Source organism: Hylobates moloch, unplaced genomic scaffold (assembly GCF_009828535.3).
Source record: "Hylobates moloch isolate HMO894 unplaced genomic scaffold, HMol_V3 SCAFFOLD_6, whole genome shotgun sequence".
Taxonomy (NCBI): domain Eukaryota; kingdom Metazoa; phylum Chordata; class Mammalia; order Primates; family Hylobatidae; genus Hylobates; species Hylobates moloch.
Window position 1 is genome coordinate 154345582 of NW_026652281.1, and position 18278 is coordinate 154363859.

The 18278-nt window shown below is 44.6% G+C and overlaps 1 protein-coding gene across 1 annotated transcript in view; it reads right to left on the bottom strand.

Moving 5' to 3' along the window:
* Positions 1 to 4612: 4612 nt before the first annotated feature.
* Positions 4613 to 18278, bottom strand: part of FAF2 (Fas associated factor family member 2) — a 64230-nt gene continuing 50564 nt past the window's right edge. The window contains exons 9-11 of the mRNA XM_032158777.2: positions 16293 to 16464; positions 15240 to 15383; positions 4613 to 7923 (exon numbers count right to left, since the gene is read on the bottom strand). Of these exons, the coding sequence (XP_032014668.1) occupies positions 7741 to 7923; positions 15240 to 15383; positions 16293 to 16464 (499 nt within the window). The 3' untranslated portion in view covers positions 4613 to 7740. The remainder of the gene's footprint in view (positions 7924 to 15239; positions 15384 to 16292; positions 16465 to 18278) is intronic.

Below are 18278 nucleotides of genomic sequence, written 5' to 3' on the forward strand. Positions count from 1 at the left end.
AAAAATTGTATCCCTTTTTGACTAAGCAGTTCTAGGATTGTTATTTTTTTCTGCTGAGGAAACTAGCACAGATGTTCACATTCAGGTATGGGGATGTTTATCAATTTGCTATTTTAGAAAAGAGAAAAAAAGTTTACCATGTCACAAGATAATTTTCATCAATATATGGTACATCTGTTTAGTGAAATGCTGTACAGCCATTTAAAAAGATACAGAAGAGGCCGGGCATGGTGGTTCACACCTGTAATCCGAGCACTTTGAGAGGCCAAGGTGGACGGATCACCTGAGACCAGGAGTTTGAGACCAGCCTGACCAACATGGTGAAACCTCATCTCTACTAAAAATACAAAAATTAGCTGGGCGTGGTGGTGGGCACCTGTAATCCCAACTACTTGGGAGGCTGAGGAAGAAGAATCGCTAGAACCTGGGAGGTGGAGGTTGCAGGGAGCCAAGATCGCGCCACTGCACTCCAGCCTGGGTGAAAGAGAGACTCAAAGTAAATAAATAAATAAATAAATAAATAAATAAATAAGATACAGAAGAATGTGTGAACTTGAAATAATACAGTATTTATATTATATCCCATTTCTGTCTCATTCTGTTGCCCAGGCTAGAGTGTAATCTAGGCTCATTGCAACCTCTGGCTCCTGGGCTAAAGTGATCCTCCCACCTCACCCTCTTGAGTAGCTGGGATCACAGGTCTGTGCTATCATGCCCCACTAATTTTTGTATTTTTTAGTAGAGACTGGGTTTTGCCATGTTGGCCATACCGGTCTCGAACTCCTGGCCTCAAGTGATCCACCCACCTTAGCCTCCCAAAGTACTGGGATTACAGGCATGAGGCACTGTGTCCTGCTTGAAAAGTTTTTATGTGCAATGAAAAGTCTAGGAAGATAAACATCAGAATATTAACAATGGAGACTGGGCACGGTGGCTCATGACTGTAATCCCAGTGCTTTGGGAGGCCGAGGCCGGTGGATCACTTGAGGTCAGGAGTTCAAGACCAGCCTGACCAACATAGTGAAACCCTGTCACTACTAAAAATACAAAAAGTTAGGTGTGGTGGCGGGCACCTGTAATCCCAGCTACTCGGGAGGCTGAGGCAGGAGAATCGCTTGAACCCGGGAGGCGGAAGTTGCAGTGAGGGCGAGATCATGCCACTGTCTTCCAGCCAAAGTGAGACTCCATCTCAAAAAAAAAAAAAAAAAAAAAAGGAAAGAAATACAGATCCTGCCTCCTGGTGTCAAGATTCATGGGAAAATGAGTGGCCTTTGCTTAAGGGTTTTTTGAAGTGGCATCTTCAAGGGAAAACCAGGTTTCAGTTAAAGGGGAAGAAACCTGGGAGTTTTGGGGCATCATTCTGTTAGTGAGGACAGACAGACAGGGGAGGGCAGAAGGAAGACTGGGAGGGGCTCAGCAGTGCAGTGGCTGAGCTCACAGGCATGAGGGATCCTGGGGGCCCGAGGCTCCCTCAGGGTAAAAGTGCACATGGAGCTCTGCCTGCCACGCCAGAGAGAGGTGTGAAGAAAAAAATGCCAGTCACTCAGCCACATCTAGGGTAAATCTTCAGTAGTAAGCTACAACTGTTTTGAAAACAGCAACAGGAGGTATTCCAAACACCTACTACGTGCCAGGCGTTCTGCAACAGCAATTCATTTCAACTTCACAGCAATGCCACCATCAACCCTATTTTACAGATGAGATGTAGGTCTAGGGAGTTGAAGCCAGTCACTTGGCCAGTCATGGCCAGAGCCAGGATTTAAACCCAAATGTAGGCCGGGCGTGGTGGCTCACACCTGTGATCCCAGCATTTTGGGAGGCCGAGGCAGGCAGATCACTTGAGGTCAGAGGTTCGAAACCAGCTTAGCCAACATGGTGAAACTCCATCTCTACTAAAAATACAAAAATTGGCTGGGCATGGTGGTACATGCCTGTAATCCCAGCTACTTGGGAGGATAAGGCAGGAGAATTGCTTGAACCCGGGAGGTGAAGGTTGCAGTGAGCCAAGATCGCACCACTGCACTCCAGCCTGGGCAGCAGAGTAGACTCCATCTCAAAAAAAAAAAAAAAAAAGGGTAATCTGGCCTTGGAGTTTTGCGTCCTCTGATTCTGTTCATTGATAGCAAAACTTTGTGGGTTTTTTTTTTTGAGATAAAGTTTCACTCTTGTCGCTTGGGCTGGAGTGCAATGGCGCAATCTTGGCTCACTGCAACCTCTGCCTCCTGGGTTCAAGCGATTCTCCTGCCTCAGCCTCCCAAGTAGCTGGGATTACAGGCATGCACCACCATGCCCGGCTAAAACTTTTATACTTGTTTCTTTTCTTTTTTTTGAAACAGTCTCACTCTGTCACCCAGGCTGGAGTGCAGTGCGAGATCTCAGCTCACTGCAACCTCCGTCTCCTGGGTTCAAGCAATTGCCTCCTGAGTAGCTGGGACTACAGGCATGTGCCACCACACCCGGGTATTTTTTTTTAGTAGAGACGGGGTTTCACCATGTTGGCTAGGCCGGTCTCTAACTCCTGACCTCAGGTGATCTGCCCACGTTAGCCTCCCAAAGTGCTAGGATTACAGGCATTAACCACCATGCCCAGCTTATATTTAAGTTTCAAAATCAATTGTGAAATGTTTTTAGTGGCTTCTCACCTTAAACTCTTGCACACTTTATTAACTGAGCAATAGAGTTCTAGTTGACACTTAATGCACATTAAAAAATGAGGGCCCCAAATCTTTGGCTAGTAACAGGGGGACAACTCTGAAGGTACCAAGAATCTGTACCCACAAAACTGAGTATCTGCACAGGAGAAAGGCAGAAAACTGAGGCTTAAATTTCCTCTCAGAAATGAAAACATGAGGCTGGGTGTGGTGGCTCACCCCTGTAATCCCAGCACTTTGGGAGGTTGAGGTGGGCGGATCACGAGGTCAGCCTGGCCAACATGGTGAAACCCCATCTCTACTAAAAATACCAAAATTAGCCAGGCATGGTAGAATCGCTTGAAACTGGGAGGCGGAGGTTGCAGTGAGCTGAGACCACACCACTGCACTCCAGCCTGGGCAACAGAGCGAGACTCTGTATCAAAAAAAAAAAAAAAAAAGAAGGCTGGGCGCGGTGGCTTACACCTGTAATCCCAGCACCTTGGGAGGCCGAGGCAGGAGGATCACGAGGTCAGGAGATTGAGATCATCCTGGCTAACACGGTGAAACCCCGTCTCTACTAAAAATACAAAAAATTAGCCGGGCATGGTGGTGGGCACCTATAGTCCCAGTTACTCGGGAGGGTGAGGCAGGAGAATGGCCTGAACCTGGGAGGCGGAGCTTGCAGTGAGCGGAGATCGCGCCACTGCACTCCAGCCTGGGTGACAGAGCGAGACTCCGTCTCAAAAAAATAAAATAAAATACAAATAAAAATAAAAACATGAGGCCCGGCGCGGTGGCTCACACCTGTAATCCCAGCACTTTGGGAAGCCAAGGCAGGCGGATCACGAGGTTAGGAGATCAAGACCATCCTGGCTAACATGGTGAAACCCCGTCTCTACTAAAATACCAAAAATTAGCCGCGCGTGGTGGCGGGCGCCTATGGTCCCTGCTACTTGGGAAGCTGAGGCAGGAGAATGGCGTGAACCCGGGAGGTGGAGCTTGCAGTGAGCCGAGATCGCGCCACTGCACTCCAGCCTGGGTCGACGGAGTGAGACTCTGTCTCAAAAAAATAAATTAATTAAAATAAATAAATTAAAAAAAAAAAAACATGAGCAAAAATACCTAGGAGAATGCCAATCATCCAGAATCTGTAAGATCAGAAGAGGCTTCTTCTAGCCACTCCTTTGCAAGGACACAAGTTGGTTCCAACAAAAGTGACAAATTCCTTAAGAAAATGTTATTGCAAGAAAATATTCTTAGGCCGGGCGCGGTGGCTCACGCTTGTAATCCCAGCACTTTGGGAGGCCGAGGCAGGTGGATCACAAGGTCAGGAGATCGAGACCACGGTGAAACCCCGTCTCTCCTAAAAATACAAAAAAAATTAGCCGGGCGTGGTGGCGGGCGCCTGTAGTCCCAGCTACTCGGAGAGGCTGAGGCAGGAGAATGGCATGAACCCGAGAGGCGGAGCTTGCAGTGAGCCGAGACTGCGCCACTGCACTCCAGCCTAGGCGACAGAGCAAGACTCCGTCTCAAAAAAAAAAAAAAAAAGAAAATATTCTTACAAAATACACTCCCATAGATGGGGAACAAACACTTAATGACATCTATGTATCAGGAGCCTCATATACATTTACTTGATTGAATCTATAAACCCATCCTGAGGTGCATGGCATCTTCATTTATAGTTGGGGAAATTCAAGTTCAGGGAAGCTAGAGAATTTGCCCGAGATTGCAAACCTAACAAACCAGAGAGCCCAAATTTGAACCCAGGCCTGTCTGCTCTCTCTCTCCATCATACCAAGTTGCTATTTTTTCCACAGGGATAGAACAGGGAAGACCTAACTCCATCCTTCTCTTTGACTCTCCCTTCCTTCTTGGCAATGCCACGCCATGCTGTTCCCTCCCGGTGTTTTTCAACCTCTCCTTCACACATAGAAAATTATCTACCACATCTGTCCTACACAGAAAGACCCACAGCCTGTTATGAAATTTTTGTTATAAAACATTTAATGTTAACCTACAATACAATGTAAACTTTTATGAAAAAAATTTAAAGTACACTAGATTTCTTCAGTAAATTATCACATGACTATTCAGGCGCAGTACAAGTTGGGGCACTGCATCCTTTGTGGATGGATTTCCGTTGCTGCGTTCCTCACAAGTCCTAAAAAACCAGTTGTAGAGTGGAGCTCCTTGTTCAAGCACCGGATAATGATGCCCCTGATTTTGCATTCTGGGGGTTATCGCTCCTTCTCATTTTCTGAAACTCTTTGCTTGGCCTTGGCACCATTAGCAATTTTCACAACTGCTCAGTTGAAGGTTCTAGGTTCTTTTTAGCTTAGTTTTTAAGAGAGATAAGTGTTATCCTCTGGCCATCTCTTATTCAAATATCATGGCAGAGGCAAGCAAGGAGAAAGAAGTATTTGCTAGAGGAAATTCTGCAGAAGTGGAAGAAAAGACCAGAAGGGCTCCACTGAGGGTACAAATATTCAACTGACTCCAATCAGGTGTCTTTGCTTGGTCACTTCCCATGGTTATTGAGCTCGATCTACAACTTCAGCCTTGGGAGTGCAGAACAAAACTTGAAACAAGTGCTTTTAGTTGATGACTTGCCATTTGGAAACAACAGCTGAAATATCCCAGAGGTGATGTGGAAACAAGAGCAAATGCTTGCAGATCACCAGCTTCTCAGTGTCTTCTCCCTCGCAGGTCTCATCAAAATCTCAAAAGTCCTTAGGAGTAACACAGATTGTACTGGCATTAAGTGACAAAATGTGCAGCCTGTATTTGACTTAGGAGGAAAGGAAATGCACCTAGGCAGCAGCACTAGGGTCAGCAAGGAGACTGGCCTAGGGTCTCAGTAAAGCAGAACTGTTTCAAATGGGACTAGACAGGGGCATGTGCTTCCGGTGAATCCTCCTGAAACCTAAAGTAAATGCATAGGCCGCCCCAACAGTTGTACTGACATAAAGGGAGACCCTTCTTAATATTCTGGCAGCTGACTTCCTTCACTGAACAACTATTATCAAAAGGCAAGAGGCATAAAGTGCACACTGTAGAGTAAGATGAGACTGAATTATGATGGAAAGAAAATCATAACTTCCCCAAAGAGGTGTGGACAGTGTACCTAGCCTCACAAAGGTCCTTAATACCCTCCTGTGTGCTGCCAGGGAACAGCTGTTAATTCCAGATGGGGAGGAAGGCTCTGACTTAAGTGGAAAAATTCCTCTGCATGGTTGTCAGCAGGAAGGCTTCACGTAAGGTTATCCTTATGTGGAGAACATGGGTTATCCTGCTGTTCACTCCAGATACATTTTATTGACAACAGTCAGATGGTGATTCCACTCATCTGGCCGTGGGACAGCAGAAAACAAAGTGGAAGAACAATAGCTGGCCAGGGACAGAATTAAATTTTCCTAGAGATGGTGTTCCAGACAGCTATGCCAAGGCCACTGGGAATTTCTCAGGCTCTCCAAGTTCATTTCTGTGGGGTGCCTTACTCTGTCATGTGGGATTTACCCCAACAACTGAGGACTGCAGTGGATAGTAACCATATAATTGCTACAAAAACAGTGGTCCTTAAGTTTTAGTTAAGCAAGAGAGAAAGCCTTGAGACTACAACTCCAGCAAGTTACGCTTTATGTTGATCTGAACCCCCCTGCCCTCACAGCGTTCTAGGAACTACAGTAACATCAGTCGGTTGCAGTGGTACAACAAGCCTGCACCAATCTAGCTACAGAACACTTTGGAATACTTGTCAGAGCGCACTGGCATCTGTTAATACATGGCCTGACCCATGTACCCATTACCATAAACTCAACCACAGACGAGACATCCAGAGGTTAAAAAAAACCCTATTACTTCAACATAGCAATAGAGAGAAAGGATAAAAGCTGCCTCCAGAAGGTGGCTGCATCAGAAACGAAAATGTGCCTTCCAATAGATTACACAGGCTGGGAGTTCTGTCTTGGCTCCCTTCAAGGCCTCTGGTTCTTTCTATCCTTAAAACAGTAATACACTTCCACTGAGACAGGTCTCCTGTGGTTCTGCTGGCTCCACCACAGGCCCTGCTAGTCCTTTGGAAAGGCACCAGGCTTGGCAATTCAGGAAAGCCCAGGGCTGGGAGGAGCAGCATGCACATGTCAGAAGAGGAATGAAGAGCTGCTATCCTTTGGTTCAGACCCCATAACCACCACCTGGTACAGACTCCAAGGAAAAGCTGCAGTTGTGTGTAAAGGTGAGTTCCACCACATACATAGGTGTATCCTTACATATACAGCCTTTGTGGGGCCACAAACCCAGATTTCCTCCCACTGCTCCAAGTGGGGTGCACAGGTGGTAAGAAAGGACAGCAAGAGTTGGACCAAAAAGAATGACCTCTCTGGGAACGTGAGAGGGACAATGGCAGAAATAAGCACAAACCAGCCCGGGGCACTTTTATTACACTATTGTGGGCTAAGGAGCCCAGGGCATAAACTCATGGGTTTAAAGAATTGGCTCTTTATCAAATAAAGGAAAAAAATATATATACCTATGTCAGCCTCATTCCTTTGGTCATTACAAAACAGAAACAAAAGTTATTCAAAAATTGTGGGCAGTTGAAGGAACATCTCTGCTTCTCTGCTCTGTGCTTTCTCTTCCCTCTCTTCCCCAGAGGCAGGAGAAGCAAGTCCTCAGGAGATGCTGCAAGTAGCTGGTTGATGGAGGTTTTTCACTTTTATTTTCCATAAAAGCAAGAATGAATGAGAACTAGTGGGAATGTCCCCTTCCCAGCTGGGACAATGGATGGGTTGAAGGTGAAGAGTCTCTGTTCACTGGAAGGTGCGTGCACAGAGGCCATAGGAAGGGTGGGCTTGCCGAGTGGGTACGTTTGTTGCTAACCTTGCACGCACACACACAGGTTGTGACTCTTACGGGCAGCATGGTTTCTGATCCTTCCTAAGGATGCAGCAGTCTTTTAAAAAAAATATTGTATTATAATAATAATCATAATATGAATTTCTCTCTCTCGTTTTTTTTTTTTTTTTTTCTGACTTGTTGTTGTTGTTTTATTTTTTCCCCATTTCTTTTAGGGACTGGGGTAGGAGGGGAGAGGAAGAAAAAAATGTCATTCGTCAGTTAGGTCCTGAACAAAAAGAACTTCTGTGTGGCTGAGTCCGGCCTCCTGTAGCGTAGGGGGATTGGGCCACTCCTCTGAAGGGATGCAGGGCAGCACTCGCCTGGGAAAATTGGCTTCAATCTGAAACTTTTCAGGGCTTTCCTTCAAGGAGAATAAGAAGTCGTGGATTACCTGCAGAGGTCATACAGAAAAAAAGGGCGGTGAGAAAAAGAGAAATACACACACACACACACACACACACACACACACACACACACACACAAACTCTGAAGTCAAATATCCCCCAACTCTCCCCAGGATGACTCTCTAGGAAAGAATCACGTTACACTAGAATTCTAGATCTTTTCATTTCCCACGGCATATACATGGGGCGGCCCTTTTAAAAGAAATTACACAAGCCCAACACTAGTCCTACTCTGAATTAATCTGTCTCTTCTTTGACGTGTCTGATAAAATGCTAACTTAGAAATAATCACAAAGTTATAGAAAAGTTGGAAGTATAGGACACCAATTTTTTTCTTTAAATCAGTTGACAGTGAAGTGCCAACTGTAAGACACATGGCCTCAAGTATTCTGAGGTGATCACAGACTAACAGGACAATCTTCTATATAACCACAACTTGGCTCTCAAAATCAGGAAATGTAACCGACACATTATTTCTATAATATATTATTATTCGGGCCCTATTCAAGTTTTGCCAATTATCTTTTATATAATAGCAAAAGGATCCAGTTTTTTTTTTTTTTTTTTTTGAGACAGAGTCTCGCTCTGTCGCCCAGGCTGGATGGAGTGCAGTGGCGCCATCTCAGCTCACGGCAAGCTCCGCCTCCCAGGTTCACGTCATTCTCCTGCCTCAGCCTCCTGAGTAGCTGGGAGTGCAGGCAACTGCCACCACGCCCGGCTAATGTTTTTTTATTTTTAATAGAGATGAGGTTTCACTGTGTTAGCCAGGATGGTCTCGATCTTCTGACCTTGTGATCCTCCCATCTCGGCCTCCCAAAGTGCTGGGATTACAGGTGTGAGCTACCGCGCCCGGCCAAGGATCCAGTTTTAAGCCCATCAATCAACGTGTGGATAAAGAAACTGTGATATATATATATATATGGAATACTTCTCAGCCATAAAAAGGAATGAATTAACAGCATTCACAGCGACCGTGATGAGAGTGGAGACTATTATTCTAAGCGAAGTAAGTAGAAATGGAAAATCAAACATGTATGTCCTCACTAATATGTGGGAGCTAAGCTATGAGGATGCAAAGGCAAAAGAATGATACAATGGACTTTGGGGACTTGTGGGGAAGAGTGGGAAGGGGGGAGGGATAAAAGACTGCAAATAGGGTATAGTGTATACTGCTTGGGTGATGGGTGCACCAAAATCTCACAAATCACCACTAAAGAACTGACTCATGTAACCAAACACCACCTGTTCCCCAATAACCTATAGACAAAAAAAATACAATAAAATAAATGTGTTGCACCTCATATGAATGTCCTCTCTGTGGGAATGCCCTCCTTACCCTGCTCTGGCTTTGACAAGGCATAGCTAAAATCCTTAGTGAGAAGGGAGGCAGTATCAGGAGAGTCCATGATGCTAAAACTTGAACTGTGTGTGAGACGCCTGTGGAACAGGCCACTGTCATCTCTCCCTGTCTCTGCTCTGTGGCCTCTCCATCTAGCATTCTACTTCTAACAACAATTCTGCCAACCTCATTCAGATCAACCCCAAAGATGACAAAGGTGCCATTCAAGTTATTTTTCCTTTTTGGGAGTAATCTATTCCATTTTCTTTTTGATATACCTCTCAAAATGATCAATTCTCTGGGTTTTATACCCCTCTGTGTAAAGCAGTCCTTCATTTCTTAAACTTACCGCTTTAGGGAACTTTTTTTTTTCCAGACAGGTCTCGCTCTGTCGCCCAGGCTGGAGTGCAGTGGTGCAAACACGACTCACTGCAGCCTCGACCTCCAGGTTCAAGCAATCCTCCCGCCTCAGCCTCCCAAGTAAGTGGGATCACACATGTGCAACACCATGCCTGGTTAATTTTTAAAATTTTTTGTAGAGACAGAGTCTTGCCGTGTTGCCCTCTTTATGGATTTTTAAAGGGCTATAATCCAGAATTTAAATAGTAAATCCATGTTCCTCTTATCTAATCCATTCATGATTTTATAAACTTCTCATATTTTAGTCTATCAACCTAACTCATTTTCAGCAGTTTCCTTGTCTCTTTGCAACTCCCATTAATGTTCGCTCTTTCTTAAGATGCATCAATTAGACGTACACCAAGTATTCTTGGTATGAAACCAATATGAGTGAAAAAAAAAAAAAACCCCTTTTTTTTGAGATGGAGTCTTGCTCTGTTGCCCAGGTTGGAGTGCAGTGGCAGGATCTCGGCTCACTGCAACTTTTGCCTCCCGGGCTCAAGCGATTTTCCTTCCTCAGCCTCCTGAGCAGCAGTGACTACAGGCGTGCACCACCATGCCCGGCTAAATTTTGTGTTTTTTGTAGAGATGGGGTTTCACCATGTTGGCCAGGCTGGTCTTGAACTCCTGACCTCGTGATCCACCCACCTTGCCCTCCCAAAGTAGGCTGGGACTATGGGTGTGAGCCACCAAGCCGGACCAGAGACAGGGTTTCATCAGGCTGGTCTTGAACTCCTGACCTCAGGTGACCCACCCGCCTCGGCCTCCCAAAGTGCTGGGATTACAGGTGTGAACCACCATGCCTGGCCAAAAAAATACTTTCTGATTTCTTTTTAATCTCTGCTTGAGAATACCTAACACTCGTACCAACTTGGCTTTTTTCTTTTTCTTTTTTTTTTTTTTTTTTGAGATGGAGTCTCACTCTGTCGCCCAGGCTGGAGTGCAGTGGCACGACCTCGGCTTACTGCAACCTCCATCTCCCAGGTTCAAGCCATTCTTCTGTCTCAGCCTCCAGAGTAGCTGGGATTACAGGTGCATGTCACCACGCCTGGCTAATTTTTGTATTTTCAGTAGAGATGGAGTTTCACCATGTTGGCCAGGCTGGTCTTGAACTCCTGGCCTTAAGTGATCCGCCTGCCTTGGCCTCCCAAAGTGCTGGTATTACAGGCATGAGCCACCGCACTCGGCTGGCATTTTTTATTGCTAATGGCAAAGGGTTGATAACCATCAGGAAACAGATTGCATTACTACTAGAGGTCCCTTTTGGTTTGCAATGGACAGAAAAATTAGTTCTGGGCTTTGGATCTCTTATACATTTGTTTAAAACAAAGTCAGCTGCCTCTTTTATGACCACTCATGGGACCTGGAGATTTTTCTGCAGCGTATCCCTTTTATCTTAGCATTTCACTACTTTCCAGAGCTGAGCATTACCTACAAATCTGTCACTCCTCGAGATTATTTACAAAGGACCAAGTTCACAGGAAGGTGATACAAGGTCTTTTTTTTTCTTTGAGACAGAATTTTGCCTTTTCTTTTTTGTTTTGAGACAGAGTCTCGCTGTCACCCAGGCTGGAGTGCAATGGCACGATCTCGGGTCACTGCAGGCTCCGCCCCCCAGGGTTCACACTATTCTCCTGTCTCAGCCTCCCGAGTAGCTGGGACTACAGGCGCCCGCCACCTCGCCCGGCTAATTTTTTGTATTTTTAGTAGAGACGGGGTTTCACTGTGTTAGCCAGGATGGTCTCGGTCTCCTGACCTCGTGATCCGCCCGCCTCGGCCTCCCAAAGTGCTGGGATTACAGGCGTGAGCCACTGCACCCGGCCTATTTTGCTCTTTTCACCCAGGCTGGAGTGCAATAGCACAATCTCCATTCACTGCAACCTCCACCTCCCAGGTTCAAGTCATTCTGCAGCCTCAGCCCCCTGAGTAGCTGGGATTACAGGCCCGTGCCATCATGCCTGGCTAATTTTTGTATTTTTAGTAGAGATGGGGTTTCACCATGTTGGCCAGGCTGCTCTCAAACTCCTGACCCCTGGTGATCTGCCCACCTCAGCCTCCCAAAGTGCTGGGATTACAGGCATGAGCCACCGCGCCCGGCCAACACAAGGTCTTTAAGGGTACTAAAACACACTACAGTATTATTTGGTTTTATGTAATTATGTCTGTGAATGTTAAATTCCAGGCCAGCACCACCAGGGCACTGCTACTTTATACACTTCTTTCCATCTCTAAGCCCCATTTATGACCAAGCATTTCTCTTAGACTAACCTCACGTGGCCATGATACTCTTTTTTATTTTTATTTTATTTATTTATTTATTTTGAGACGGAGTCTCGCTCTGTCGCCCAGGCTGGAGTGCAGTGGTGCGATCTCGGCTCACTGCAAGCTCCGCCTCCCGGGTCCACGCCATTCTCCTGCCTCAGCCTCTCCGAGTAGCTGGGACTACAGGCGCCCGCCACCATGCTCGGCTAATTTTTTGTATTTTTAGTAGAGACAGGGTTTCACCGTGGTCTCGATCTCCTGACCTCGTGATCCGCCCGCCTCGGCCTCCCAAAGTGCTGGGATTACAAGCGTGAGCCACCACGCCCGGCCTCTATTTTATTTATTTTATTTATTTTTTTGAGACACAGCCTCACTCTGTCACCCAGGCTGGAGTGCAATGGCACAGTCTTGATCCACTGCAACCTCCGCCTCCCAGGTTCATGCAATTTTCCTGCCTCAGCCTCCCGAGTAGCTGGGACTACTGGCACCCGCCACCACACCCAGCTAATTTTTGTACTTTTAGTAGAGACGGGGTTTCACCATATTGGCCAGGCTGGTTTGGAACTCCTGACCTTGTGATCTGCCTGCCTCGGCCTCGCAAAGTGCTGGGATTACAGGCGTGAGCCACCACGCCCAGCCGATACTCTTTTTAAAAAACAGCTTTTAGTGAGGAACCCATTTAAAAGTCTTCAAGGATCAAATAGTTAATGAATGGTTGGTTCCCTTTTGGCCACAAGCCTATTCTGTTCCACAGTTCTAACAGATTTTTCCTCCAAAACTCTCAGGAGAGTAAATTTTTGTTAGGTTTTTCATTCTTTTTTTTTTTTTGAGCCAGAGTTTCACACTTGTTGTCCAGGTTGGAGTGCAATGGCATGATCTCGGCTCATCGCAACCTCTGCCTCCTGGGTTCAAGCGATTCTCCTGCCTCAGCCTCCCAAGTAGCTGAGATTACAGGCACACACCAGCACACCCGGCTAATTTTGTATTTTTAGCAGAGACAGGTTTTCTCCATTTTGGTCAGGCTGGTCTTGAACTCCCGACTTCAGGTGATCCGCCTGCCTCGGCCTCCCAAAGTGCTGGGATTATAGGCGTGAGCCACAACGCCTGGCCTAGGCTTTTCATATATAGTTTTATCTATCAGAATTTTTGGGGTAGAAATTCCACGTAATTCATGTGTACAATAGCAAAATTGCTAGTGAACATGAAAGCTAAAATACATACACAAACCCATAGTTAAGAAATGGGACACCAGGGGAAGGAAATTAATGCTAACTAACCACCTACTATGTGGTGGATACAGTGTGAGGCACATCCATGTTATCTCAATTTAAAAATCCAAAGTTAGAGACATGGGGCCAGGCGCAGTGGCTCACGCCTGTAATCCCAACACTTTGGGAGGCCGAGGGGGGGGTAGATCACTTGAGGTCAGGAGTTCGAGAGCAGCCTGACCAACATGGTGAAATCCCATCTCTACTAAAAAAAAAAAAAATACAAAAATTAGCCAGGCATGGTGGCGGGTTCCTGTAATCTCAGCTACTCGGGAGGCTGAGGCAGGAGAATTGCTTGAACCCAGGAGGCAGAGGTTGCAGTGAGCTGGGATAGTGCCACTGCACTCCAGCTAGGGTGACAAGGCGAAACTCTGTCTCAAAACAAACGAAGTTAGAGACATAAGCACTTCCCCCAATATAAATAAATGCATAAACGAGAGAGAAATAAAACAAGGAAGCTATTTGCTTCTCTCTTACCAGAATGTTTCATAACTTTAATTCTGTATTAGTTCTCTGAGTCTTACATTCTGTACTGACCAATAAGCTCCATGAATTCCAAAACCATGTCTCACTCATCTAAATGATCCCTAGAGTATCTAGCTCAGTGCATGACATACCTATCTTCAGTTTAAACTTATCAGAGGGCAGATTATAGTTCCAGTTCACTAACGGGAAATCTGAGGCCCTGTAGAAGTTTTGCAACTTGCCCGATGTTGTCCAGTTAAACAAGCAGAAGCAATGAATGTACTACCCAGCCTCACCTGACTACAGTGCATCCTCTTTTAATTATGAGTTTACCCTTGATTATTCTGAGTGATCAGGGAAACTGCAGAATCCACTATAGCTATAAATTTGGAAAGGCGACATACTGACTCTCGGTATAAACAAATTTTCTTTTGGTTACAAATACCAAAAATAGTAGTTAGTATTTAAGCGCTTACTAGGAGCCAGGCACAATGTTGAGAATTTAATCCTAACAACAATTCTACTAGGGAGTGCCTATTATTATTATTATTATTATTTTTTTTTTTTACAGGGTCTCTCTCTGTTGCCCGGGCTGGAGTGCAGTGGTGCGATCTTGGCTCACCGCAACCTCCTCCTCCCGGGTTCAAGTGATTCTCCTGCCTCAGCCTCCCGAGTAGCTGGGATTACAGGCGCCTGCCACCACGCCCAGCTAATTTTTGTATTTTTAGTAGAGACGAGGTTTCACCATGTTGGCCAGGCTGTTCTCAAACTCCTGACCTCAAATGATCCACCCACCTCGGCCTCTCAAAGTGCTGGGATTACAGGCATGAGCACCATGCCCAGCCGTGCCTATTATTAAACCCATTTTACAGATGAAGAAATTGAGGCTTAGAAATTAAATAAAAAGACCAAAGAAACACATCTAGTAACCCTGGAAGAATGAAAATTTGATCCTCATGCTGTGAGACTCTGAGTTTCTGCTTTTAATGACTTCCATGTGGAAATGAAAAACACTATTACATGGCTATCATATACACAAAGCAGCCTCAGAAAATGGGGCTTCTTTTGGGCTGAGTAGAAAGAGAGAGACAACTGCATCCAAACTGCAAGTGCACTTATATTCAGGTATGTCATTCCAGTGCACTTATATTCAGATATGTCACTCCAATGCTTTTAGGTCACTGGAGACAGAGCTTTTCCTACAGAGCAGGGGTTCTGGTGGGATTCTGAAGCCAATGCAAGAAGACAGCATGGAAGAGCCTCCAGTCTTCAAACACACAAGTCTTTTGAGGGACTTATGTAAGGTACCTTTTTTTCTTACCAGAGCCGAAACATTATTAAACAAAAACTTAAAAATCGCTTTGAGTTGGAAGCTAGAACTGAAGGAGCCTACAGCAGTCCATGGTACTCTTCTTGGTGTCCACTGATGGCATACCCATCTCTCTCTCTCTCTCTGTTCCCTGTTTAGCAGAGCAGCAGATACACCAACACCACTCTCAAGAGTCAGTAAAAGCTCCAAATCTATAGCCCAGATGCTACATACACTTCACAGAACTTAGGTGGTCCTTACTGTTAGAGACTGTGAAAAGTGGAATCGTCTCTCTACTCGAGAATCATTGGGTAACTTGAAGATGATCTTGACACTTTCAGGGTCATCAGGGGAAGGTTCAGGAGGCAGGCATTCCAACTTCCTTTCCTTTTCCTCCTGTAAATTCTGCAGAGACACAAAGCAAAGGTGAGGCTATGGCTCAAGAAATAAATACAATGACCATGTAGCTTTATTATGCAGTCGTCAGAAGAAAAATTAATGACTAAGTATTCTAAGAAAAACCTCTTGGGAATAGTCAAAAAAACCTAAATTTAAATTACAATTGCATCTCATGTATTCTTTATTATGTCTAGGTATTTATTTGAGAAAAAGGGGAAAGGGAGCAGGGTGCCGTGGTGTGTGCCTGTAGTTCCAGCTACTTGAGAGGCCACAGCAGGACTGCTTGAGCCTAGGAGTTTCAGGGTGTAGTGTGCCATGACTGCACTGGTGAATAGCCACTGCACTCCAGCCTGGGCAACACAGTAAGGCCCCGTCTCTTAAAAAAAAAAAGAAATAAAAGAAATGGTTAAAAGACACTGGTTATAGTAAGTAGTAATACATAATCAAATAAGATAATGTATATCTCAGTCTGATTGCTAGGGAACAAAAACAACAACAACAAAACAAAAACAAAAAGATAATGAGTAAAATGCCAAATCAGCTAATACTGGTATTAAGAATGAATTTTTAGGGCCAGGCATGGTGGCTCACGCCTGTAATCCCAACACTTTGGAAGGCCAAGACAGGCAGATCACGAGAGGTCAGGAGTTCGAGAGCAGCCTGGCCAATATGACAAAGCCCGTCTCTCTTTTTAAATTTTTATTTAAAAAAGAATGAATATTTAAATGGTATGAAAAATTTAAATCACCCCTAATCCCAACATGTTCTATTTTTTTCTTTCCTTTTTCCTTTTTTTTTTTTTTCCCTCTAAGTCTGCTTAAGATGGCTATCATTTTTTCCTTTCACACTTAAGACCAAGATGGCAAAGTCTCGGCAGTTTGGGAACCACAGGGAGCAAAGCCACAGGTCCATTACCCGCCGCCGTCTCTCCTCTGCCAACTTTTGCTGTTGCACCTCCTCCTCCTTCCGCCGCTTACGTTCCCGCTCCTCCCGTTTCTTTCTTTCTTTCTCCTGGTCAGCCCTGAGAGAGGCCAGGTAGGCCTCATCCTGCTGTTGTCTCAGCACTTGAGTCTGGTTTCTTTCTTCCCTGTGAACAGATCAAAAGCAAGAGAAGAAAAACGGCACTCTCACCAAGTTCTGTGTTTTCTTATATTGAAATTTTCTGGGTGTGTGTGTGTGTGTAAAAATGTTGACATTCTTAGCAGATGACGATTTCACACTGCCATAAGGCATTCCAAAAGCAGAGCATGGCAGAATCTGAATAAGCCACCTTTTTTCTCAGTTTAATTTGGCAGAAAAGGAAACAGCAAGCTTTCCTCTCCTCTTTTAAAATAAAACTTTTCCCCTAATTCTAACAAATGTAACACAGTACTGTTATTATGAAGGGATCATCAATATCATATTTTACAAGTAAATACCATTTTGGGTTACTGCATTTTTGTACTGATATCATAAAACCAAAACACACACATATATATCCATACACACATTGTAGCAGATCTGAAAATGTAGAGTTTTCAGAGTTATTCACAGAATCACTAATCAAAGATAAAACATTGTAACATTTGGCATACCTCCTATTTTCTCTCCAACAAATTTCTGTTTTCTTAGCCAAAATATTTAGCCAATCAAAATAGTTGAACAGATGAAACATTCTTGCTTTATACTTTCTTTAAAAATTAAGATAAAATTTACATGCAGTGAAATGCACAGATCTTAAATGTACAATTCAATGAATTTTGATAAATGTAACCACGTAATCACCACTCCAATCAAGACAGAATATTTCAGTTACCTCAGAAAGTTTCCTCTTCTATACATTTTTTTACACAGTTAAAATAACACTATATTTACAGGATTTTCATCTTGCATTTTTCTTTTTTTTTGGAGACAGGGCTAGCCTGTCACCCAGGCTAGAGTGCAGAGGTGTGATCATGACTCATTGCAGCCTCAACCTCCGAGGCTAAAGCAATCCTGCCACCTCAGCTTACAGGAGTGTGCCACCACGCCTAGCTAATTTTTGTATTTTTTGTAGAGATGGGGTTTCCCCATGTTGCCCGGGCTGACCTCAGACTCCTGAGTTCAAGCAGTCTTCTTACCTCAGCCTCCCGAAATGCTGGGATTACAGGTATAAGCCAACATGCCCAGCCTGATTCTGCATTTTTCTTTTTTTTTTTTTTTTTTTTTTTGAGACGGAGTCTTGCTCTGTCGTCCAGGCTGGAGTGCAGTGGCGCAATCTCGGCTCACTGCAAGCCCCACCTCCCGGGTTCACGCCATTCTCCTGCCTCAGCCTCTCCGAGTAGCTGAGACTACAGGCGCCTGCCACCACGCCCGGCTAATTTTTTTGTATTTTTAGTAGAGACGGGGTTTCACCGTGGTCTCGATCTCCTGACCTCGTGATCCGCCCGCCTCGGCCTCCCAAAGTGCTGGGATTACAAGCGTGAGCCACCGCGCCCGGCCCTGCATTTTTCTAATATGTAACAAGCATGTCCCCATGTTATTAAAAGCTTTCTATAAAATTTAAGTTTGTTTAACTTTCTTGAGGGCAAATTGGCATCACAAATCAAAAGCCTTAATATATACTTATATTGTCTCACCCAGAAACTGCACTTCCAGGAATTTAAATTTTAATCTAAGGAAACCATCACAAATTGCGAAAAATTATCTCCATGTATGCTATTTATAATAGTAACAAACCGAAATAATCTAAAAATCCAACGAGAGTGGCCTGGTTAAATTATGATGTATTTAGATAATGGAATGCTATGCAGTAATTTTTAAAATGTGGCAGAATATTTAATGATGAGGGAAAAGGCCGTGACATATTCTTACATAAAGAAGGGTTGTAAAAAAGTATTATCCCAATTTTACCAATAAATGTGTACGTATATAGGGGTGTGT